General features: G+C 47.9%; 1 protein-coding gene across 1 annotated transcript in view; it reads left to right on the top strand.

Annotated features, from left to right (window-relative positions):
* The first annotated feature begins 4,122 nt into the window (after window positions 1-4,122).
* The window catches only part of LOC137535553 (zinc finger protein 271-like), a 33,555-nt gene continuing 11,112 nt past the window's right edge, over window positions 4,123-26,565 (top strand). Inside the window, exon 1 of the mRNA XM_068257385.1 lies at window positions 4,123-5,468. Within this exon, the coding sequence (XP_068113486.1) occupies window positions 4,157-5,468 (1,312 nt within the window). The 5' untranslated portion in view covers window positions 4,123-4,156. The remainder of the gene's footprint in view (window positions 5,469-26,565) is intronic.

Below are 26,565 nucleotides of genomic sequence, written 5' to 3'. Positions count from 1 at the left end.
CCTCTGCTCTGCCCAATATATAACAAGTATGCCCACCCCGACCTCTGCTCTGCCCAATATATAACAAGTATGTCCACCCCGACCTCTGCTCTGCCCAATATATAACAAGTATGTCCACCCCGACCTCTGCTCTGCCCAATATATAACAAGTATGTCCACCGCGACCTCTGCTCTGCCCAACATATAACAAGTATGTCCACCCCGACTTCTGCTCTGCCCAATATACAACAAGTATGTCCACCCTGACCTCTGCCCAATATATACCAAATATATATATAACCACATATACTGCAGGAGACCAAACCTGATGACCACACATAGTGCAGGGTAATGTATGACGCTGCAAGAGACCAGGCCTCATGACCACACATAGTGCAGGGTAATGTATGACGCTGCAAAAGACCAGGCCTGGTGACCATACATACTGCAGGGTTATGGGTAATCTATGATGCTGTTGTAATTTATGATGCTGCAGGAGACCAGGCCTGATGACCAAACATACTGCAGGGTAATGTATGACGCTGCAGGAAACCAGGCCTGATGACCACATATACTGCAGGGTAATGTATGACGCTGCAGGAAACCAGGCCTGATGACCACACATACTGCAGGGTAATGTATGATGCTGCAGGAGACCAGGTCTCATGACCACACATACTGCAGGGTAATGTAAGACACTGCAGGAGACCTGGCCTCGGGACCACACATACTGCAGGGTAATGTAAGACGCTGCAGGAGACCTGGCCTCGGGACCACACATACTGCAGGGTAATGTATGATGCTACAGGAGACCAGGCCTGATGACCACACATACTGCAGGGTAATGTAAGACGCTGCAGGAGACCAGGCCTGATGACCACACATACTGCAGGGTAATGTAAGACGCTGCAGGAGACCAGGCCTGATGACCACACATACTGCAGGGTAATGTATGATGCTACAGGAGACCAGGCCTGATGACCACACATACTACAGGGTAAAGTAAGACACTGCAGGAGATCAGGCCTGATGACCACACATGCTGCAGGGTAATGTATGATGCTGCAGGAGACCAGGCCTGATGGCCACACATACTGCAGGGTAATGTATGACACTGCAGGAGACCAGGCCTGATGACCACACATACTGCAGGTTAATGCATGACGCTGCAGGAGACCAGGCCTGATGACCACACGTACTGCAGGAGACCCGGCCTGATGACCACACATACTGCAGGGTAATATATGACGCTGCAGGAGACCAGGCCTGATAACCACACATACTGCAGGAGACCCGGCCTGATGACCACACATACTTTTACATGCTGGCAAACTCTGGATGCTTCTGAGTGTGTCTCTGATTTTCTGAGGTTATCTTCACCAGCCTTCAGTCCAGTTTGGGTACAAGTAGATGCTGTGTAACACCTGACTGGCTGTATATCTGCTGAGCATTGTGTATAAGGGGGGGGCGCAAGGTTTTCTCACAATCACAGAGCACAGCAAGGTTTTGTAATATTGAAAGACACGGTGGTTGGTGGTGGCAATTAAGTTCCATGTAAATGCGATATCTTGAGCCTTTTTATTGCTGGTACACAGGACGGATATTGAACAGTGCTGCATTTACTAAACCCACCACTACATTTAAACTGTCTTATTATTATTTAGTATTTATATAGCGCCAACATCTTCCGCAGCGCTGTCCAGAGTACATATTGTCTTGTCCCTCAGAGGTGCTCACTGTCTAATCCCTACCAGAGACATATGTCTGTAGTCTATGTATGTATCATAGTCTAGGGGCAATTTAGGGGAGACAGTTAACTTACCTTGTTTTTGGCACGTAGGAGGAAACCGGAGTGCATGGAGGAAACCCACACAGACATGGGGAGAACATACAAACTCCATGCAGATAGTGCCTTGGCTGTGATTGGGGACCCAGTGATGCAAGGCGAGACAGCTAACCACTACGCCACCATGCTGCCTTATATATCGGTACTGCTGAAAACCCACAGCATGCCCACTAAATTGGATTTTTTGATTAATGTGCAGGTTTAGCGCTGCTGTCTTCTTCTAAGTAACTTTTATGCTGCCACTCCCCACCCACAAAGGAGAAATCATTTATGAACATCCCTTTAGAGGTTCAAAATAAATATTTTTATAAATGAGTTTTCCTGTAATACTGGGGCTCCATCTGCTACCTACACTGGGGGGAGGGGAGACTACACAACCGGAGGGGGGCACTTTGAACTCTCCACCTCTAGTGCTGGGTAACCTTTTCCCGCCCCTTACACAGCTGACTGGGGAGGTGAGGAGGATTCTGGGAGATCATGTGACTTTATTGTTGGTCTTTCTATACAGAGTTTTCATCCAGTGAAGTCTGGTGATCATGTGACCATCACAGTGCCCCCACCTCACTCTGGGAGACACAATAAGGAGAAGATTCTGGAAATCACCAGGAAGATGATGGAGCTGCTGATAGGAGAGGTGAGCGGTGCTGGGAATTATGGGATATTATGCAGTAACAGCAAGGGGTGTGTCTGGGTGGTGACTGTATCATTGTATGTGTCAGGTTTCTGAAAGGTGTCAGGATGTTGCTTTCTGTTCCTCCATTGAGGGGTGTCAGTATATAGAAGAACACAAGGGGCTTGATTCACAAAGCGGTGCTAACCCAGTTAGAGACTTTAGGCGTGATAACCATTGCATCACGCTGGTGAAAAGCCAGTTTAGGCGTGATGAGTTTAGGCATGATAAGTTTAGGCATGATAAGTTTAGATCGCGCGGAAAATCCCGTGCGGAAAGCAGCGCCATTAAACTCTATGCGAAGTGCACCAGACTTTGCTAGCGCAAAACTTTTGATCAGCTGTGCACTGCGGTGCTAAGGCAGTTGGTGCTATAGTTATCATGCCTAAACTTATCATGCCTAAACTGAGTTTAGGCGTGATAAAGAGCTTTTCACCAGTGTGCTAACTGTTAGCACCGCTTTGTGAATCAGGCCCTATGTATTCAGTCAGTGTGTGTGTTTCCTACAGATGTGTCCAGTAACAGAAACCCACCAGAGAGATGTACAGGTCCTCTTTATTCCCAGGATTGCCCACCTAGATCCCCCATCATCTGATAATCACATAGAGACAATGTATTCAGTCAGTGTGTGTGTTTCCTACAGATGTATCCAGTAACAGAAATCCACCAGAGAGATGTACAGGTCCTCTTTATTCCCTGCAGTGTCCTCAGGAAGATCCCACCATCCCCCGGCATTATCAGGTAGGTGGGGCTGAGGGTCCCCAGAGGCTACAAACCATGACACATTCTTTTCTCCTGAGTACGCTGTTATCTGTGTTTTACATTGTACATTATCTCTCACTTTGTGCACTTAGGATGGAGAACTTATACAAGGAAATGATGTGGTGAAAGAGGAAGAAGAAGAGACGTATGTGAGGAGTGATCAGCAGTCTATGGAGGAGGGTGACATGATGAGGACAAGTAAAGAGGAAGAAGATATGTATGTGAGGAGTGATCAGCAGTCTATGGAGGAGGGTGACATGAGGACAAGTAAAGAGGAAGAAGAAGAGACATATGTGAGGAGTGATCAGCAGTCTATGGAGGAGGGTGACATGAGGACAAGTAAAGAGGAAGAAGATATGTATGTGAGGAGTGATCAGCAGTCTATGGAGGAGGGTGACATGAGGACAAGTAAAGAGGAAGAAGAAGAGACATATGTGAGGAGTGATCAGCAGTCTATAGAGGAGGGTGACATGATGAGGACAAGTAAAGAGGAAGAAGAAGAGACGTATGTGAGGAGTGATCAGCAGTCTATGGAGGAGGGTGACATGATAAGAACAATTAAAGAGGAAGAAGATATGTATGTGAGGAGTGATCAGCAGTCTATGGAGGAGGGTGACATGAGGACAAGTAAAGAGGAAGAAGAAGAGACGTATGTGAGGAGTGATCAGCAGTCTATGGAGGAGGGTGACATGTTGGGGACAAGTAAAGAGGAAGAAGAAGAGACGTATGTGAGGAGTGATCAGCAGTCTATGGAGGAGGGTGACATGATGAGGACAAGTAAAGAGGAAGAAGAAGAGACGTATGTGAGGAGTGATCAGCAGTCTATGGAGGAGGGTGACATGATGAGGACAAGTAAAGAGGAAGAAGAAGAGACGTATGTGAGGAGTGATCAGCAGTCTATGGAGGAGGGTGACATGATGAGGACAAGTAAAGAGGAAGAAGAAGAAGAGACGTATGTGAGGAGTGATCAGCAGTCTATGGAGGAGGGTGACATGATGAGGACAAGTAAAGAGGAAGAAGAAGAGACATACGTGAGGAGTGATCAGCAGTCTATGGAGGAGGGTGACATGATGAGGACATGTAAAGAGGAAGAAGAGACGTATGTGAGGAGTGATCAGCAGTCTATGGAGGAGGGTGACATGATGGGGACATGTAAAGAGGAAGAAGAGGAGACGTATGTGAGGAGTGATCAGCAGTCTATGGAGGAGGGTGACATGATGAGGACAAGTAAAGAGGAAGAAGAAGAGACGTATGTGAGGAGTGATCAGCAGTCTATGGTGGAGGGTGACATGATGAGGACATGTAAAGAGGAAGAAGAAGAGACATATGTGAGGAGTGATCAGCAGTGTATGGAGGAGGGTGACATGATGAGGACAAGTAAAGAGGAAGAAGAGGAGACATATGTGAGGAGTGATCAGCAGTCTATGGAGGAGGGAGACATGATGAGGACAAGTAAAGAGGAAGAAGAAGAGACGTATGTGAGGAGTGATCAGCAGTCTATGGAGGAGGGTGACATGATGAGGACATGTAAAGAGGAAGAAGAGACGTATGTGAGGAGTGATCAGCAGTCTATGGAGGAGGGTGACATGATGAGGACATGTAAAGAGGAAGAAGAGACGTATGTGAGGAGTGATCAGCAGTCTATGAAGGAGGGTGACCTGATGACATGTAAAGAGGAAGAAGAAGAGACGTATGTGAGGAGTGATCAGCAGTCTATGGAGGAGGGTGACATGATAAGAACAATTAAAGAGGAAGAAGATATGTATGTGAGGAGTGATCAGCAGTCTATGGAGGAGGGTGACATGAGGACAAGTAAAGAGGAAGAAGAAGAGACATATGTGAGGAGTGATCAGCAGTCTATAGAGGAGGTTGACATGATGAGGACAAGTAAAGAGGAAGAAGAAGAGACGTATGTGAGGAGTGATCAGCAGTCTATGGAGGAGGGTGACATGAGGACAAGTAAAGAGGAAGAAGAGACATATGTGAGGAGTGATCCGCAGTCTATGGAGGAGGGTGACATGATGAGGACAAGTAAAGAGGAAGAAGAGACATACGTGAGGAGTGATCAGCAGTCTATGGAGGAGGGTGACATGATGAGGACATGTAAAGAGGAAGAAGAGACGTATGTGAGGAGTGATCAGCAGTCTATGGAGGAGGGGGACATGATGAGGACAAGTAAAGAGGAGGACAATGTTACAGAGGGCAGAACAGGTGAGTAATCAGCAGTGTATATAGAATAAATGTGTATCTGTATTGCTGTTATGTCACTGCTCATAGACTGGCCATATTAGGGGTTATGCTATGTGCTCATGTTAGATTTTTGCCATCTATAACTATCATTCATGACAGTATTGGGTGACAGCTTACTAACAATAGCAGTACAGACACCCTGGGGAAGGGAAAGGTCTCTTTATTCTCTCACACTGGGCTGCCCTCCTTTCCTCTGACACTTTAGCAGGGGCCGCTTGCTGGTGTCAGCAGCACTGATTACCTAATAGTGTTACATTTCTGCTAATTTAGTTCCAGCGCTGATGCCCTTATGTCATTGTTCAGCCACCTTAGTGTGATCCCTGGTTGCTTAGATCTATGGGGAATTGCCTGCGTCTCAGCTCTTCCTGTGTCTGACACAGCTGAGGCGCACAGCCTTACACCCAGAGGCGGAGTGTTGTGACATCATCTGTAGGTGAGTATGCAGCGCTGGGTTTACACACCCACAAGTATGGCTATAAAGCAATGCAGCCTCGGAAAAAGCGGCCACCAGTGTAAAATGGCTGACGGGCTTGCTTTAGTGCCCGCCCACTGCCTGACTCCTCCCATCACCTCAGTATGTCAGGCATGCTTTACTACCCAGCACCAACTGCCTGACTCCTCCCATCACCTCAGTATGTCAGGATTACTTAACTACACTGCCCCCACTGCCTGACTCCTCCCATTACCTCAGTATGTCAGGCTTGCTTTACTACCCTGCACCCACTGCCTGACTCCTCCCATAACCTCAGTATGTCAGGATTGCTCTAGTGCCCTGCACCCACTGCCTGACTCCTCCCATCACCTCAGTATGTCAGGATTGCTTTACTACCCTGCACCCACTGCCTGACTCCTCCCATAACCTCAGTATGTCAGGATTGCTCTAGTGCCCTGCACCTACTGCCTGACTCCTCCCATCACCTCAGTATGTCAGGCTTGCTTTAGTGCCCTGCACCCACTGCCTGACTCCTCCCATCTCCTGAGTGTATCAGGCTCTGTTCTCACTAAGCCTGCAACCGGCAAATGGACATGTCAATGGATCCCTTGCTAAGCATATTCTGACTAGTGATTGCCTGCAGTTCACATCAGTGGACAGTTCACAGCAAACATTAGCCGTTGGTATTTATTGCAAACCTTATGCTAGGTTCGCGTTCGCCCCATACTTTAACATGGTGCCATATTTTGACCCTGGGGCTGTGGAGTCGGTCCAAAAATCCACCGACTCCGACTCCTCAGTTTAGGATTCCACCGACTCCGACTCCTCGACTCCGACTCCTCTAATTTGCATATTACAATTTTGTTGATTAAAAGTATGTAACATGAAATTCGTCTCTTAACTGCCAACGCTTAGGAATTTTACAAGACAACTGAAGTGAGAAGGATATGTAGACTACTATATTTATTCCCTTTAGACTAAAACTAGTCCTTGGTAAGAGTACTTGTAAAAGGTACAAACCGGAACAAAGAACATCTATCAGGCCCTAGGCAATGTAAGTGTGGGTACATGTAAGAGTGATGTGCAGGTACTCTGCAGGGGAATTAGGAGATTGTAAACAGACAACACCTCTGTGTTCAATGTGCACAGCATTCTCAGTGGATTCCCTGCAGCTCTGTGGGGAGTGCATATGTAGAGTATAGTACTACTGTGTAACAAAGTAAACCTGAGACAGATGAAATTAACGTTTTATACATACCTGGGGCTTCCTCCAGCCGCTTTCAGGATAATCAGTCCCTCGTTGTCCTCCTCCACCACGAGGATCTTCTGCTATGAGTCCAGGTACTTGAGCCAGTCGGGCGCAGTGCGCATGCACACACTCCGCCACCAGGAGCATCCTACACCTGTGCAGCACTATTGCGCAGGTGCAGAATGTTCCTGGCTGTGGGAGCGGCATGCGGCCGGACAGCGCTGACTGGCTGAATTACCAGGACTCATAGCAGAAGATCCGGGTGGTGGAGGACAGCGAGGGACTGATTAGCCTGAAGGGGGCTGGGGGAAGCCCCAGGTATGTATAAAACTTTACTTTTCATCCGTCTCAGTTACCCTTTAATTTGTAGTCACCAAACCAAATTTTAACAACATATCAAATTATTTGATTTCATCAGCAAAGGGAGTGCATACATTTGCATAAATCAGCATCAATGCAGAATTATTTCCATCTCATTGACCATCTCTATTAGTGATATGGCTACACATCAGGCTTTATTCTTACAGCATAGATGTTATTTAGTATATATAAGAGATTCCTGTGTACACATAATATATACAGTCACAATCAGATATGTATATCTGACCTTAAAAATACGGGGATTGCTTTACTGAAGCAGCACAAGTAACTAATTTTGATTGGTTTATTTCATTTTTGTGGACTAAGCACAGCTATTACTGTATATATACTGTATATATACATTATTTTTAATGACTATTATCTGAGAAATAGAAAAGTTTATTTTATTTTCTATTTTAATTACAGTTACAAATTCATTAGGAGTCGGAGTCGGAGTCGGTGCATTTTTTCCCGACTCCGACTCCGACTCCAGGCACCCAAAATTGCCCGACTCCACGACTCCGACTCCACGACTCCGACTCCGACTCCACAGCCCTGAAAGTGAAAATGTATACATGAAAAAAGACGCCTGGAAAAAAGGGCGCAGGGGATTGCTGCTAGTAGAATATCGCTAAAATAAGCCATATTCTATGACTGGATTTTTATAGTAAAATGTCGGTAGTATTTCCTGTACTGTAATATTCACTATGGCTAAACTGAGCACTACTGTCACACAGATCCCTCCCCTGGTGGTGCCTGCTTCGCTTTTTTCCTGCTTCAAGTCAGGACAGCCAATTAAGCATTTTTACCATATGGGCCACACACGCCTGTAAAAGAAACAAATCTAGCAGTCATGTTACAGTCAGACTAGAGTCAGTGTAGGGAGATCTGTGCTGCTGATTGAGGGACAGAGAGATAGCTTGCTGACAGTGTTCTGTGTTATTCAGTGCTGTGTAGCTGTGTCCCTTCAGTCAGTGTAGGGGGAGCTGTGCTGCTGATTGAGGGACAGAGAGATAGCTTGCTGACAGTGTTCTGTGTTTTTCAGTGCTGTGTAGCTGTGTGCCTTCAGTCAGTGTAGGGAGAGCTGTGCTGCTGATTGGGGGACAGAGAGATAGCTTGCTGACAGTGATCTGTGTTATTCAGTGCAGTGTAGCTGTGTGCCTGGAGTCAGTGTAGGGGGAGCTGTGCTGCTGATTGAGGGACAGAGAGATAGCTTGCTGACATTGTTCTGAGTTATTCAGTGCTGTGTAGCTGTGTGCCTTCAGTCAGTGTAGGGGGAGCTGTGCTGCTGATTGAGGGACAGAGAGATAGCTTGCTGACAGTGTTCTGTGTTATTCAGTGCTGTGTAGCTGTGTGCCTGGGGTCAGTGTAGGGAGAGCTGTGCTGCTGACTGAGGGACAGAGAGATAGCTTGCTGACAGTGTTCTGTGTTATTCAGTGCTGTGTAGCTGTGTGCCTGGGGTCAGTGTAGGGAGAGCTGTGCTGCTGACTGAGGGACAGAGAGATAGCTTGCTGACAGTGTTCTGTGTTATTCAGTGCTGTGTAGCTGTGTGCCTGGAGTCAGTGTAGGGGGAGCTGTGCTGCTGATTGAGGGACAGAGAGATAGCTTGCTGACAGTGTTCTGTGTTATTCAGTGCTGTGTAGCTGTGTGCCTGGGGTCAGTGTAGGGAGAGTTGTGCTGCTGATTGGGGGACAGAGAGATAGCTTGCTGACAGTGTTCTGTGTTATTCAGTGCTGTGTAGCTGTGTGCCTGGGGTCAGTGTAGGGAGAGTTGTGCTGCTGATTGAGGGACAGAGAGATAGCTTGCTGACAGTGTTCTGTGTTATTCAGTGCTGTGTAGCTGTGTGCCTGGAGTCAGTGTAGGGAGAGTTGTGCTGCTGATTGAGGGACAGAGAGATAGCTTGCTGACAGTGTTCTGTGTTATTCAGTGCTGTGTAGCTGTGTGCCTGGAGTCAGTGTAGGGAGAGCTGTGCTGCTGATTGAGAGACAGAGAGATAGCTTGCTGACAGTGTTCTGTGTTATTCAGTGCTGTGTAGCTGTGTGCCTGGGGTCAGTGTAGGGAGAGCTGTGCTGCTGATTGGGGGACAGAGAGATAGCTTGCTGACAGTGTTCTGTGTTATTCAGTGCTGTGCTGCTGCCTCCATAGGTGTTCTGCTTTTTGCAGATCTCCAACTAGGGACCCAAAAGTCCTTTTGCGGACTGATCCTGCTGTTATTTTGTTGTTGTTTGTGGTGTGTAGCTTATTTACATCACCTGTTTAGTATAGTGTAGTGTGTGGCTGTTACAGCCTGTCACTGTGCAAAAATAGTGGTTGAGTGACCGTATTGTACTGTAACAATATTGTCACCTGACATCGTCACACAAAGCCTTTCACATCACTGTTGAACTTGTAGTGCAGTGTTAGGCCCACACTGCACAAGCAGCATATTTTGTGATTGCTGTGTACTTAAAAAAATTAGGCAGGTATAAGCCAAATATTTACAGGGAACCAGAGACGAAGCATACCTGAAAATCGAAAAAGGTGTTATACATATTTGGGGCTTCCTCTAGCTCCAAAAGCCTGGATTGCTCCCACGCCACCATCCTCCGCTGCCTCTATCGCCGGTAGCGGGTCCCGTCACTTCCATCGGACGCGACCGGTTGTACGCATGCGCAGGGGCTTCCTCCGGCTTTGTATGCATGCACCTGCGCAGTACGGAGGGAGCGCACTGTGCTTGCGTCGTCTGGCTCGACTGGCCGAAAGTACGGGACCCGGTACCGGTGGACAGAGGCAGCGGAGGATGCCGGCGTGGGAGCGATCCAGGCTTATGGAGCTGGAGGAAGCCCCAGGTATGTATAAGTCTATTTCTACATTGTCTCTGGTTCTGTTTATAGCCTCTGCCTCTAAATAAAGCCTTTGTGTAAAATACATATTTTGGAGATACATTTTGCTATTTTTCCCCATCCGCCATGCAGCTGCCCTGGTTTTTGGATAGTATGAAAGGCAATGGAGTCCCCCGCGAACGTTCTGTTGGGAAACATTTGCATAAGAGTCTATGAATAGTCTGTAAACATTAATTCGCGATGTTCGTCCATCAGTAGTGTGGAGATGTATGCTGTGTCCATCGCATTGACAGAAATCACACGTGGCATAGATAGCCATGACAAGGATGGGAAGTCACAGCACATGTTACATCACATCCGCTGTCCTCCTGTTACTCCAGCTCACATTGACACATTGCCCAGCAAGCTCATGGTGAACCAGAACTCCCAGGAGTGTGTAAGGGGCTACAAAGGACCAACAAGCCCTCTTACTAGAATGGTATGCAAGACAAAAACGTTGCTTCTTAAAGGAATACTATCAAAGTTTACGTTTTTTTTTCTGAAGCCCTTTAGAAGTTAAAATGGACTTAGTAATGGCAAATAGTGGTAGTAAAAGAGAATTCATCTCATCAGACCTCACATAGTGCTAGGACAGTGCAGTGGTCTGATAACCTGAATAGAGGAACCTGTCACCACTGCACTGTCCTAGCACTATGCAAGGTCTGATAAGCTGAATAGGGGAACCCGACACCACTGCACTGTCCTAGCACTATGCAAGGTCTGATGAGCTAAATAGAGGAACCCGTCACCACTGCACTGTCCTAGCACTATGCAATGTCTGATAAGCTGAATAGAGGAACCCGACACCACTGCACTGTCCCAGCACTATGCAAGGTCTGATAAGCTGAATAGAGGAACCCGACACCACTGCACTGTCCTAGCAGTATGCAAGGTCTGATAAGCTGAATAGAGGAATCCGACACCACTGCACTGTCCTAGCAGTATGCAAGGTCTGATAACCTGAATAGAGGAACCCGTCACCACTGCACTGTCCTAGCACTATGCAATGTCTGATAAGTTGAATAGAGGAACCTTTCACCACTGCACTATCCTAGCACTATGCAAGAGCTGATAAGCTGAATAGAGGAACCTGTCACCACTGCACTGTCCTAGCACTATGCAAGGTCTGATGAGCTGAATAGAGGAACTCGTCACCACTGCACTGTCCTAGCACTATGCAAGGTCTGATAAGCTGAATAGAGGAACCCGTCACCACTGCACTGTCATAGCTCAATGCAAGGTCTGATAAGCTGAATAGAGGAACCTGACACCACTGCACTGTCCTAGCACTATGCAAGGTCTGATAAGCTGAATAGAGGAACCCGACACCACTGCACTGTCCTAGCACTATGCAAGGTCTGATAAGCTGAATAGAGGAACCCGACACCACTGCACTGTCCTAGCACTATGCAAGGTCTGATAAGCTGAATAGAGGAACCTCACACCACTGCACTGTCCTAGCACTATGCAAGGTCTGATAAGCTGAATAGAGGAACCTGTCACCACTGCACTGTCCTAGCACTATGCAAGGTCTGATAAGCTGAATAGAGGAACCCGACACCACTGCACTGTCCTAGCACTATGCAAGGTCTGATAAGCTGAATAGAGGAACCCGACACCACTGCATAGTCCTAGCACTATACAAGGTCTGATAAGCTGAATAGAGGAACCTGTCACCACTGCACTGTCCTAGCACTATGCAAGGTCTGATAAGCTGAATAGAGGAACCCGTCACCACTGCACTGTCATAGCTCAATGCAAGGTCTGATAAGCTGAATAGAGGAACCCGACACCACTGCACTGTCCTAGCACTATGCAAGGTCTGATAAGCTGAATAGAGGAACCCAACACCACTGCACTGTCCTAGCACTATGCAAGTTCTGATAAGCTGAATAGAGGAACCCGACACCACTGCACTGTCCTAGCACTATGCAAGGTCTGATAAGCTGAATAGAGGAACCCGACACCACTGCACTGTCCTAGCACTATGCAAGGTCTGATAAGCTGAATAGAGGAACCTCACACCACTGCACTGTCCTAGCACTATGCAAGGTCTGATAAGCTGAATAGAGGAACCTGTCACCACTGCACTGTCCTAGCACTATGCAAGGTCTGATAAGCTGAATAGAGGAACCCGACACCACTGCACTGTCCTAGCACTATGCAAGGTCTGATAAGCTGAATAGAGGAACCCGACACCACTGCATAGTCCTAGCACTATACAAGGTCTGATAAGCTGAATAGAGGAACCTGTCACCACTGCACTGTCCTAGCACTATGCAAGGTCTGATAAGCTGAATAGAGGAACCCGACACCACTGCGCACTGTCCTAGCACTATGCAAGGTCTGATAAGCTGAATAGAGGAACCCGACACCACTGCACTGTCCTAGCACTATGCAAGGTCTGATAAGCTGAATAGAGGAACCCGACACCACTGCACTGTCCTAGCACTATGCAAGGTCTGATAAGCTGAATAGAGGAACCCGACACCACTGCACTGTCCTAGCACTATGCAAGGTCTGATAAGCTGAATAGAGGAACCAGACACCACTGCACTGTCCTAGCTCTATGCAAGATCTGATAAGTTGAATAGAGGAACACGACACCACTGCACTGTCCTAGCACTATGCAAGGTCTAATAAGCTGAATAGAGGAACCAGACACCACTGCACTGTCCTAGCTCTATGCAAGATCTGATAAGCTGAATAGAGGAACCTGTCACCACTGCACTGTATAAGCACTATGCTAGGTCTGATAAGCTGAATAGAGGAACCCGACACCACTGCACTTTCCTAGAACTATGCAAGGTCTGATAAGCTGAATAGAGGAACCCGACACCACTGCACTGTCCAAGCACTATGCAAGGTCTGGAAAGCTGAATAGAGGAACCCGACACCACTGCACTGTCCTAGCACTATGCAAGGTCTGATAAGCTGAATAGGGGAACCCGTCACCACTGCACTGTCCTAGCACTATGCAAGATCTGATAAGCTGAATAGAGGAACCGGTCACCACTGCACTGTCCAAGCACTATGCTAGGTCTGATAAGCTGAATAGAGGAACCCGACACCACTGCACTGTCCTAGCACTATGCAAGATCTGATAAGCTGATTAGAGGAACCCAACACCACTGCCCTGTCCTAGCACTATGCAAGGTCTGATAAGCTGAATAGAGGACCCATCACCACTGCACTGTCCTAGCACTATGCAAGGTCTGATAAGCTGAATAGGGTAAGCTGAATAGGGGAACCCGTCACCACTGCACTGTCCTAGCAGTATGCAAGGTCTGATAAGCTGAATAGAGGAATCCGACACCACTGCACTGTCCTAGCAGTATGCAAGGTCTGATAAGTTGAATAGAGGAACCTTTCACCACTGCACTATCCTAGCACTATGCAAGGTCTGATAAGCTGAATAGAGGAATCCGACACCACTGCACTGTCCTAGCAGTATGCAAGGTCTGATAAGCTGAATAGAGGAACCCGTCACCACTGCACTGTCCTAGCACTATGCAAGATCTGATAAGCTGAATAGAGGAACCTATCACCACTGTACTGTCCTAGCAATATGCAAGGTCTGATAAGCTGAATAGGGGAACCCGACAACACTGCTCTGTCCTAGCACTGTGCAAGATCTGATAAGCTGAATAGAGGAACCCGACACCACTGCACTGTCCTAGCACTATACAAGGTCTGATAAGCTGAATAGAGGAACCAATCACCACTGCACTGTCCTAGCACTATGCAAGGTCTGATAAGCTGAATAGGGGAACCCGACACCACTGCACTGTCCTAGCACTGTGCAAGATCTGATGAGCTGAATAGAGGAACCCGTCACCACTGCACTGTCCTAGCACTGTGCAAGGTCTGATAAGCTGAATAGAGGAACCCGTCACCACTGCACTGTCCTAGCACTATGCAAGGTCTGATAAGCTGAATAGAGGAACCCGACACCACTGCACTGTCCTAGCACTATTCAAGGTCTGATAAGCTGAATAGAGGAACCCGACACCACTGCACTGTCCTAGCACTATGCAATGTCTGATAAGCTGAAAAGAGGAACCCGACACCACTGCACTGTCCTAGCACTATGCAAGGTCTGATAAGCTGAATAGAGGAACCAGACACCACTGCACTGTCCTAGCACTATGCAAGCTCTGATAAGCTGAATAGAGGAACCAGACACCACTGCACTGTCCTTGCACTATGCAAGGTCTGATAAGCTGAATAGAGGAACCCAACACCACTGCACTGTTATAGCACTATGCAAGTTCTGATAAGCTGAATAGAGGAACCCGACACCACTGCACTGTCCTAGCACTATTCAAGGTCTGATAAGCTGAATAGAGGAACCCGACACCACTGCACTGTCCTAGCACTATGCAATGTCTGATAAGCTGAATAGGGGAACCCGCCACCACTGCACTGTCCTAGCACTATGCAAGGTCTGATAAGCTGAATAGAGAAACCTGACACCACTGCACTGTCCTAGCACTATGCAAGGTCTGATAAGCTGAATAGAGGAACCCGACACCACTGCACTGTCCTAGCACTATGCAAGGTCTGATAAGCTGAATAGAGGAACCTGTCACCACTGCACTGTCCTAGCGCTATGCAAGGTCTGATAAGCTGAATAGAGGAACCTGACACCACTGCACTGTCCTAGCACTATGCAAGGTCTGATAAGCTGAATAGAGGAACCTGTCACCACTGCACTGTCCTAGCGCTATGCAAGGTCTGATAAGCTGAATAGAGGAACCTGACACCACTGCACTGTCCTAGCACTATGCAAGGTCTGATAAGCTGAATAGAGGAACCCGACACCACTGCACTGTCCTAGCACTATGCAATGTCTGATAAGCTGAAAAGAGGAACCCGACACCACTGCACTGTCCGAGCACTATGCAAGGTCTGATAAGCTGAATAGAGGAACCCCTCACCACTGCACTGTCCTAGCACTATGAAAGGTCTGATAAGCTGAATAGAGGAACCCGACACCACTGCACTGTCCTAGCAGTATGCAAGGTCTGATAAGCTGAATAGAGGAATCCGACACCACTGCACTGTCCTAGCAGTATGCAAGGTCTGATAACCTGAATAGAGGAACCCGTCACCACTGCACTGTCCTAGCACTATGCAATGTCTGATAAGTTGAATAGAGGAACCTTTCACCACTGCACTATCCTAGCACTATGCAAGGTCTGATAAGCTGAATAGAGGAATCCGACACCACTGCACTGTCCTAGCAGTATGCAAGGTCTGATAACCTGAATAGAGGAACCCGTCACCACTGCACTGTCCTAGCACTATGCAATGTCTGATAAGTTGAATAGAGGAACCTTTCACCACTGCACTATCCTAGCACTATGCAAGAGCTGATAAGCTGAATAGAGGAACCTGTCACCACTGCACTGTCCTAGCACTATGCAAGGTCTGATGAGCTGAATAGAGGAACTCGTCACCACTGCACTGTCCTAGTACTATGCAAGGTCTGATGAGCTGAAAAGAGGAACCCGTCACCACTGCACTGTCCTAGCACTATGCAAGGTCTGATAAGCTGAATAGAGGAACGCGACACCACTGCACTGTCCTAACACTATGCAAGGTCTGATAAGCTGAATAGAGGAACCCAACACCACTGCACTGTCCTAGCACTATGCAAGTTCTGATAAGCTGAATAGAGGAACCCGACACCACTGCACTGTCCTAGCACTATGCAAGGTCTGATAAGCTGAATAGAGGAACCCGACACCACTGCACTGTCCTAGCACTATGCAATGTCTGATAAGCTGAAAAGAGGAACCCGACACCACTGCACTGTCCGAGCACTATGCAAGGTCTGATAAGCTGAATAGAGGAACCCCTCACCACTGCACTGTCCTAGCACTATGAAAGGTCTGATAAGCTGAATAGAGGAACCCGACACCACTGCACTGTCCTAGCAGTATGCAAGGTCTGATAAGCTGAATAGAGGAATCCGACACCACTGCACTGTCCTAGCAGTATGAAAGGTCTGATAACCTGAATAGAGGAACCCGTCACCACTGCACTGTCCTAGCACTATGCAATGTCTGATAAGTTGAATAGAGGAACCTTTCACCACTGCACTATCCTAGCACTATGCAAGGTCTGATAAGCTGAATAGAGGAATCCGACACCACTGCACTGTCCTAGCAGTATGCAAGGTCTGATAACCTGAATAGAGGAACCCGTCACCACTGCACTGTCCTAGCACTATGCAATGTCTGATAAGTTGAATAGAGGAACCTTTCACCACTGCACTATCCTAGCACTATGCAAGAGCTGATAAGCTGAATAGAGGAACCTGTCACCACTGCACTGTCCTAGCACTATGCAAGGTCTGATGAGCTGAATAGAGGAACTCGTCACCACTGCACTGTCCTAGTACTATGCAAGGTCTGATGAGCTGAAAAGAGGAACCCGTCACCACTGCACTGTCCTAGCACTATGCAAGTTCTGATAAGCTGAATAGAGGAACCCGACACCACTGCACTGTCCTAGCACTATGCAAGGTCTGATAAGCTGAATAGAGGAACCTATCACCACTGCACTGTCCTAGCACTATGCAAGATCTGATAAGCTGAATAGAGGAACCCGACACCACTGCACTGTCCTAGCACTATGCAAGTTCTGATAAGCTGAATAGAGGAACCCGACACCACTGCACTGTCCTAGCACTATGCAAGGTCTGATAAGCTGAATAGAGGAACCCAACACCACTGCACTGTCCTAGCACTATGCAAGTTCTGATAAGCTGAATAGAGGAACCCGACACCACTGCACTGTCCTAGCACTATGCAAGGTCTGATAAGCTGAATAGAGGAACCCGACACCACTGCACTGTCCTAGCACTATGCAAGGTCTGATAAGCTGAATAGAGGAACCTCACACCACTGCACTGTCCTAGCACTATGCAAGGTCTGATAAGCTGAATAGAGGAACCTGTCACCACTGCACTGTCCTAGCACTATGCAAGGTCTGATAAGCTGAATAGAGGAACCCGACACCACTGCACTGTCCTAGCACTATGCAAGGTCTGATAAGCTGAATAGAGGAACCCGACACCACTGCATAGTCCTAGCACTATGCAAGGTCTGATAAGCTGAATAGAGGAACCTGTCACCACTGCACTGTCCTAGCACTATGCAAGGTCTGATAAGCTGAATAGAGGAACCCGACACCACTGCGCACTGTCCTAGCACTATGCAAGGTCTGATAAGCTGAATAGAGGAACCCGACACCACTGCACTGTCCTAGCACTATGCAAGGTCTGATAAGCTGAATAGAGGAACCCGACACCACTGCACTGTCCTAGCACTATGCAAGGTCTGATAAGCAGAATAGAGGAACCAGACACCACTGCACTGTCCTAGCACTATGCAAGGTCTGATAAGCTGAATAGAGGAACCAGACACCACTGCACTGCCCTAGCTCTATGCAAGCTCTGATAAGTTTAATAGAGGAACACGACACCACTGCACTGTCCTAGCACTATGCAAGGTCTAATAAGCTGAATAGAGGAACCAGACACCACTGCACTGCCCTAGCTCTATGCAAGATCTGATAAGTTGAATAGAGGAACACGACACCACTGCACTGTCCTAGCACTATGCAAGGTCTAATAAGCTGAATAGAGGAACCAGACACCACTGCACTGTCCTAGCTCTATGCAAGATCTGATAAGCTGAATAGAGGAACCTGTCACCACTGCACTGTCCAAGCACTATGCTAGGTCTGATAAGCTGAATAGAGGAACCCGACACCACTGCACTGTCCTAGCACTATGCAAGGTCTGATAAGCTGAATAGAGGAACCCGACACCCCTGCACTGTACTAGCACTATGCAAGGTCTGATAAGCTGAATAGAGGAACCCGACACCACTGCACTGTCCTAGCACTATGCAATGTCTGATAAGCTGAAAAGAGGAACCCGACACCACTGCACTGTCCTAGCACTATATGAGGTCTGATAAGCTGAATAGAGGAACCCGTCACCACTGCACTGTCCTAGCACTATGCAAGGTCTGATAAGCTGAATAGAGGAACCAGACACCACTGCACTGTCCTAGCACTATGCAAGCTCTGATAAGCTGAATAGAGGAACCAGACACCACTGCACTGTCCTTGCACTATGCAAGGTCTGATAAGCAGAATAGAGGAACCCAACACCACTGCACTGTCCTAGCACTATGCAAGTTCTGATAAGCTGAATAGAGGAACCTGTCACCACTGCACTGTCCTAGCACTATGCAATGTCTGATAAGCTGAATAGGGGAACCCGCCACCACTGCACTGTCCTAGCACTATGCAAGGTCTGATAAGCTGAATAGAGAAACCTGACACCACTGCACTGTCCTAGCACTATGCAATGTCTGATAAGCTGAAAAGAGGAACCCGACACCACTGCACTGTCCTAGCTCTATGCAAGGTCTGATAAGCTGAATAGAGGAACCAGACACCACTGCACTGTCCTAGCACTATGCAAGCTCTGATAAGCTGAATAGAGGAACCAGACACCACTGCACTGTCCTTGCACTATGCAAGGTCTGATAAGCTGAATAGAGGAACCCAACACCACTGCACTGTCCTAGCACTATGCAAGTTCTGATAAGCTGAATAGAGGAACCTGTCACCACTGCACTGTCCTAGCACTATGCAATGTCTGATAAGCTGAATAGGGGAACCCGCCACCACTGCACTGTCCTAGCACTATGCAAGGTCTGATAAGCTGAATAGAGGAACCTGACACCACTGCACTGTCCTAGCACTATGCAAGGTCTGATAAGCTGAATAGAGGAACCCGACACCACTGCACTGTCCTAGCACTATGCAAGATCTGATAAGCTGAATAGAGGAACCCGTCACCACTGCACTGGCCTAGCACTATACAAGGTCTGATAAGCTGAATAGAGGAACCCGTCACCACTGCACTGTCTTAGCACTATGCAATGTCTGATAAGCTGAATAGAGGAACCCGACACCACTGCACTGTCCTAGCACTATATGAGGTCTGATAAGCTGAATAGAGGAACCCGTCACCACTGCACTGTCCTAGCACTATGCAAGATCTGATAAGCTGAATAGAGGAACCCGTCACCACTGCACTGTCCTAGCACTATGCAAGGTCTGATAAGCTGAATAGAGGAACATGTCACCACTGCACTGTCCTAGCACTATGCAAGGTCTGATAAGCTGAATAGAGGAACCCGACACCACTGCACTGTCCTAGCACTATGCAAGGTCTGATAAGCTGAATAGGGGAACCCGTCACCACTGCACTGTCCTAGCACTATGCAAGATCTGATAAGCTGAATAGAGGAACCCAACACCACTGCACTGTTATAGCACTATGCAAGTTCTGATAAGCTGAATAGAGGAACCTGTCACCACTGCACTGTCCTAGCACTATGCAATGTCTGATAAGCTGAATAGGGGAACCCGCCACCACTGCACTGTCCTAGCACTATGCAAGGTCTGATAAGCTGAATAGAGAAACCTGACACCACTGCACTGTCCTAGCACTATGCAAGGTCTGATAAGCTGAATAGAGGAACCCGACACCACTGCACTGTCCTAGCACTATGCAAGGTCTGATAAGCTGAATAGAGGAACCTGTCACCACTGCACTGTCCTAGCGCTATGCAAGGTCTGATAAGCTGAATAGAGGAACCTGACACCACTGCACTGTCCTAGCACTATGCAAGGTCTGATAAGCTGAATAGAGGAACCTGTCACCACTGCACTGTCCTAGCGCTATGCAAGGTCTGATAAGCTGAATAGAGGAACCTGACACCACTGCACTGTCCTAGCACTATGCAAGGTCTGATAAGCTGAATAGAGGAACCCGACACCACTGCACTGTCCTAGCACTATGCAATGTCTGATAAGCTGAAAAGAGGAACCCGACACCACTGCACTGTCCGAGCACTATGCAAGGTCTGATAAGCTGAATAGAGGAACCCCTTACCACTGCACTGTCCTAGCACTATGAAAGGTCTGATAAGCTGAATAGAGGAACCCGACACCACTGCACTGTCCTAGCAGTATGCAAGGTCTGATAAGCTGAATAGAGGAATCCGACACCACTGCACTGTCCTAGCAGTATGCAAGGTCTGATAACCTGAATAGAGGAACCCGTCACCACTGCACTGTCCTAGCACTATGCAATGTCTGATAAGTTTCATAGAGGAACCTTTCACCACTGCACTATCCTAGCACTATGCAAGGTCTGATAAGCTGAATAGAGGAATCCGACACCACTGCACTGTCCTAGCAGTATGCAAGGTCTGATAACCTGAATAGAGGAACCCGTCACCACTGCACTGTCCTAGCACTATGCAATGTCTGATAAGTTGAATAGAGGAACCTTTCACCACTGCACTATCCTAGCACTATGCAAGAGCTGATAAGCTGAATAGAGGAACCTGTCACCACTGCACTGTCCTAGCACTATGCAAGGTCTGATGAGCTGAATAGAGGAACTCGTCACCACTGCACTGTCCTAGTACTATGCAAGGTCTGATGAGCTGAAAAGAGGAACCCGTCACCACTGCACTGTCCTAGCACTATGCAAGTTCTGATAAGCTGAATAGAGGAACCCGACACCACTGCACTGTCCTAGCACTATGCAAGGTCTGATAAGCTGAATAGAGGAACCTATCACCACTGCACTGTCCTAGCACTATGCAAGATCTGATAAGCTGAATAGAGGAACCCGACACCACTGCACTGTCCTAGCACTATGCAAGGTCTGATAAGCTGAATAGAGGAACGCGACACCACTGCACTGTCCTAACACTATGCAAGGTCTGATAAGCTGAATAGAGGAACCCAACACCACTGCACTGTCCTAGCACTATGCAAGTTCTGATAAGCTGAATAGAGGAACCCGACACCACTGCACTGTCCTAGCACTATGCAAGGTCTGATAAGCTGAATAGAGGAACCCGACACCACTGCACTGTCCTAGCACTATGCAAGGTCTGATAAGCTGAAAAGAGGAACCCGACACCACTGCACTGTCCGAGCACTATGCAAGGTCTGATAAGCTGAATAGAGGAACCCCTCACCACTGCACTGTCCTAGCACTATGAAAGGTCTGATAAGCTGAATAGAGGAACCCGACACCACTGCACTGTCCTAGCAGTATGCAAGGTCTGATAAGCTGAATAGAGGAATCCGACACCACTGCACTGTCCTAGCAGTATGCAAGGTCTGATAACCTGAATAGAGGAACCCGTCACCACTGCACTGTCCTAGCACTATGCAATGTCTGATAAGTTGAATAGAGGAACCTTTCACCACTGCACTATCCTAGCACTATGCAAGGTCTGATAAGCTGAATAGAGGAATCCGACACCACTGCACTGTCCTAGCAGTATGCAAGGTCTGATAACCTGAATAGAGGAACCCGTCACCACTGCACTGTCCTAGCACTATGCAATGTCTGATAAGTTGAATAGAGGAACCTTTCACCACTGCACTATCCTAGCACTATGCAAGAGCTGATAAGCTGAATAGAGGAACCTGTCACCACTGCACTGTCCTAGCACTATGCAAGGTCTGATGAGCTGAATAGAGGAACTCGTCACCACTGCACTGTCCTAGTACTATGCAAGGTCTGATGAGCTGAAAAGAGGAACCCGTCACCACTGCACTGTCCTAGCACTATGCAAGTTCTGATAAGCTGAATAGAGGAACCCGACACCACTGCACTGTCCTAGCACTATGCAAGGTCTGATAAGCTGAATAGAGGAACCTATCACCACTGCACTGTCCTAGCACTATGCAAGATCTGATAAGCTGAATAGAGGAACCCGACACCACTGCACTGTCCTAGCACTATGCAAGGTCTGATAAGCTGAATAGAGGAACGCGACACCACTGCACTGTCCTAACACTATGCAAGGTCTGATAAGCTGAATAGAGGAACCCAACACCACTGCACTGTCCTAGCACTATGCAAGTTCTGATAAGCTGAATAGAGGAACCCGACACCACTGCACTGTCCTAGCACTATGCAAGTTCTGATAAGCTGAATAGAGGAACCCGACACCACTGCACTGTCCTAGCACTATGCAAGGTCTGATAAGCTGAATAGAGGAACCCGACACCACTGCACTGTCCTAGCACTATGCAAGGTCTGATAAGCTGAATAGAGGAACCTCACACCACTGCACTGTCCTAGCACTATGCAAGGTCTGATAAGCTGAATAGAGGAACCTGTCACCACTGCACTGTCCTAGCACTATGCAAGGTCTGATAAGCTGAATAGAGGAACCCGACACCACTGCACTGTCCTAGCACTATGCAAGGTCTGATAAGCTGAATAGAGGAACCCGACACCACTGCATAGTCCTAGCACTATGCAAGGTCTGATAAGCTGAATAGAGGAACCTGTCACCACTGCACTGTCCTAGCACTATGCAAGGTCTGATAAGCTGAATAGAGGAACCCGACACCACTGCGCACTGTCCTAGCACTATGCAAGGTCTGATAAGCTGAATAGAGGAACCCGACACCACTGCACTGTCCTAGCACTATGCAAGGTCTGATAAGCTGAATAGAGGAACCCGACACCACTGCACTGTCCTAGCACTATGCAAGGTCTGATAAGCTGAATAGAGGAACCAGACACCACTGCACTGTCCTAGCACTATGCAAGGTCTGATAAGCTGAATAGAGGAACCAGACACCACTGCACTGCCCTAGCTCTATGCAAGCTCTGATAAGTTTAATAGAGGAACACGACACCACTGCACTGTCCTAGCACTATGCAAGGTCTAATAAGCTGAATAGAGGAACCAGACACCACTGCACTGCCCTAGCTCTATGCAAGATCTGATAAGTTGAATAGAGGAACACGACACCACTGCACTGTCCTAGCACTATGCAAGGTCTAATAAGCTGAATAGAGGAACCAGACACCACTGCACTGTCCTAGCTCTATGCAAGATCTGATAAGCTGAATAGAGGAACCTGTCACCACTGCACTGTCCAAGCACTATGCTAGGTCTGATAAGCTGAATAGAGGAACCCGACACCACTGCACTGTCCTAGCACTATGCAAGGTCTGATAAGCTGAATAGAGGAACCCGACACTTCTGCACTGTACTAGCACTATGCAAGGTCTGATAAGCTGAATAGAGGAACCCGACACCACTGCACTGTCCTAGCACTATGCAATGTCTGATAAGCTGAAAAGAGGAACCCGACACCAATGCACTGTCCTAGCACTATATGAGGTCTGATAAGCTGAATAGAGGAACCCGTCACCACTGCACTGTCCTAGCACTATGCAAGGTCTGATAAGCTGAATAGAGGAACCAGACACCACTGCACTGTCCTAGCACTATGCAAGCTCTGATAAGCTGAATAGAGGAACCAGACACCACTGCACTGTCCTTGCACTATGCAAGGTCTGATAAGCAGAATAGAGGAACCCAACACCACTGCACTGTCCTAGCACTATGCAAGTTCTGATAAGCTGAATAGAGGAACCTGTCACCACTGCACTGTCCTAGCACTATGCAATGTCTGATAAGCTGAATAGGGGAACCCGCCACCACTGCACTGTCCTAGCACTATGCAAGGTCTGATAAGCTGAATAGAGGAACCTGACACCACTGCACTGTCCTAGCACTATGCAAGGTCTGATAAGCTGAATAGAGGAACCAGACACCACTGCACTGTCCTAGCACTATGCAAGCTCTGATAAGCTGAATAGAGGAACCAGACACCACTGCACTGTCCTTGCACTATGCAAGGTCTGATAAGCTGAATAGAGGAACCCAACACCACTGCACTGTCCTAGCACTATGCAAGTTCTGATAAGCTGAATAGAGGAACCTGTCACCACTGCACTGTCCTAGCACTATGCAATGTCTGATAAGCTGAATAGGGGAACCCGCCACCACTGCACTGTCCTAGCAGTATGCAAGGTCTGATAAGCTGAATAGAGGAACCTGACACCACTGCACTGTCCTAGCACTATGCAAGGTCTGATAAGCTGAATAGAGGAACCCGACACCACTGCACTGTCCTAGCACTATGCAAGATCTGATAAGCTGAATAGAGGAACCCGTCACCACTGCACTGGCCTAGCACTATACAAGGTCTGATAAGCTGAATAGAGGAACCCGTCACCACTGCACTGTCTTAGCACTATGCAATGTCTGATAATCTGAATAGAGGAACCCGACACCACTGCACTGTCCTAGCACTATATGAGGTCTGATAAGCTGAATAGAGGAACCCGTCACCACTGCACTGTCCTAGCACTATGCAAGATCTGATAAGCTGAATAGAGGAACCCGTCACCACTGCACTGTCCTAGCACTATGCAAGGTCTGATAAGCTGAATAGAGGAACATGTCACCACTGCACTGTCCTAGCACTATGCAAGGTCTGATAAGCTGAATAGAGGAACCCGACACCACTGCACTGTCCTAGCACTATGCAAGGTCTGATAAGCTGAATAGGGGAACCCGTCACCACTGCACTGTCCTAGCACTATGCAAGATCTGATAAGCTGAATAGAGGAACCCAACACCACTGCACTGCCCTAGCACTATGCAAGGTCTGATAAGCTGAGTAGAGGAACCCGTCACCACTGCACTGTCCTAGCACTATGCAAGATCTGATAAGCTGAATAGAGGAACCCGTCACCACTGCACTGTCCTAGCACTGTGCAAGGTCTGATAAGCTGAATAGAGGAACCTGTCACCACTGCACTGTCCTAGCACTATGCAAGGTCTGATAAGCTGAATAGAGGAACCCGACACCACTGCACTGTCCTAGCACTATGCAAGGTCTGATAAGCTGAATAGAGGAACCCGACACCACTGCACTGTCCTAGCACTATGCAATGTCTGATAAGCTGAAAAGAGGAACCCGACACCACTGCACTGTCCTAGCACTATGCAAGCTCTGATAAGCTGAATAGAGGAACCAGACACCACTGCACTGTCCTTGCACTATGCAAGGTCTGATAAGCAGAATAGAGGAACCCAACACCACTGCACTGTCCTAGCACTATGCAAGTTCTGATAAGCTGAATAGAGGAACCTGTCACCACTGCACTGTCCTAGCACTATGCAATGTCTGATAAGCTGAATAGGGGAACCCGCCACCACTGCACTGTCCTAGCACTATGCAAGGTCTGATAAGCTGAATAGAGGAACCTGACACCACTGCACTGTCCTAGCACTATGCAAGGTCTGATAAGCTGAATAGAGGAACCCGACACCACTGCACTGTCCTAGCACTATGCAATGTCTGATAAGCTGAAAAGAGGAACCCGACACCACTGCACTGTCCTAGCACTATGCAAGGTCTGATAAGCTGAATAGAGGAACCAGACACCACTGCACTGTCCTAGCACTATGCAAGCTCTGATAAGCTGAATAGAGGAACCAGACACCACTGCACTGTCCTTGCACTATGCAAGGTCTGATAAGCTGAATAGAGGAACCCAACACCACTGCACTGTCCTAGCACTACGCAAGTTCTGATAAGCTGAATAGAGGAACCTGTCACCACTGCACTGTCCTAGCACTATGCAATGTCTGATAAGCTGAATAGGGGAACCCCCCACCACTGCACTGTCCTAGCACTATGCAAGGTCTGATAAGCTGAATAGAGGAACCTGACACCACTGCACTGTCCTAGCACTATGCAAGGTCTGATAAGCTGAATAGAGGAACCCGACACCACTGCACTGTCCTAGCACTATGCAAGATCTGATAAGCTGAATAGAGGAACCCGTCACCACTGCACTGGCCTAGCACTATACAAGGTCTGATAAGCTGAATAGAGGAACCCGTCACCACTGCACTGTCTTAGCACTATGCAAGGTCTGATAAGCTGAATAGAGGAACTAGTCACCACTGCACTGTCCTAGCACTATGCAAGGTCTGATAATCTGAATAGAGGAACCCGTCACCACTACACTGTCCTAGCACTAGGCAAGGTCTGATAAGCTGAATAGAGGAACCCGACACCACTGCACTGTCCTAGCACTATGCAAGATCTGATAAGCTGAATAGAGGAACCTGTCACCACTGCACTGTCCTAGCACTATGCATGGTCTGATAAGCTGAATAGAGGAACCTGACACCACTGCACTGTCCTAGC

The sequence above is a fragment of the Hyperolius riggenbachi genome, chromosome 10, assembly GCF_040937935.1.
Source record: "Hyperolius riggenbachi isolate aHypRig1 chromosome 10, aHypRig1.pri, whole genome shotgun sequence".
In the NCBI taxonomy this organism is placed as follows: domain Eukaryota; kingdom Metazoa; phylum Chordata; class Amphibia; order Anura; family Hyperoliidae; genus Hyperolius; species Hyperolius riggenbachi.
This window is presented reverse-complemented; position numbering and strand designations above follow the sequence as displayed.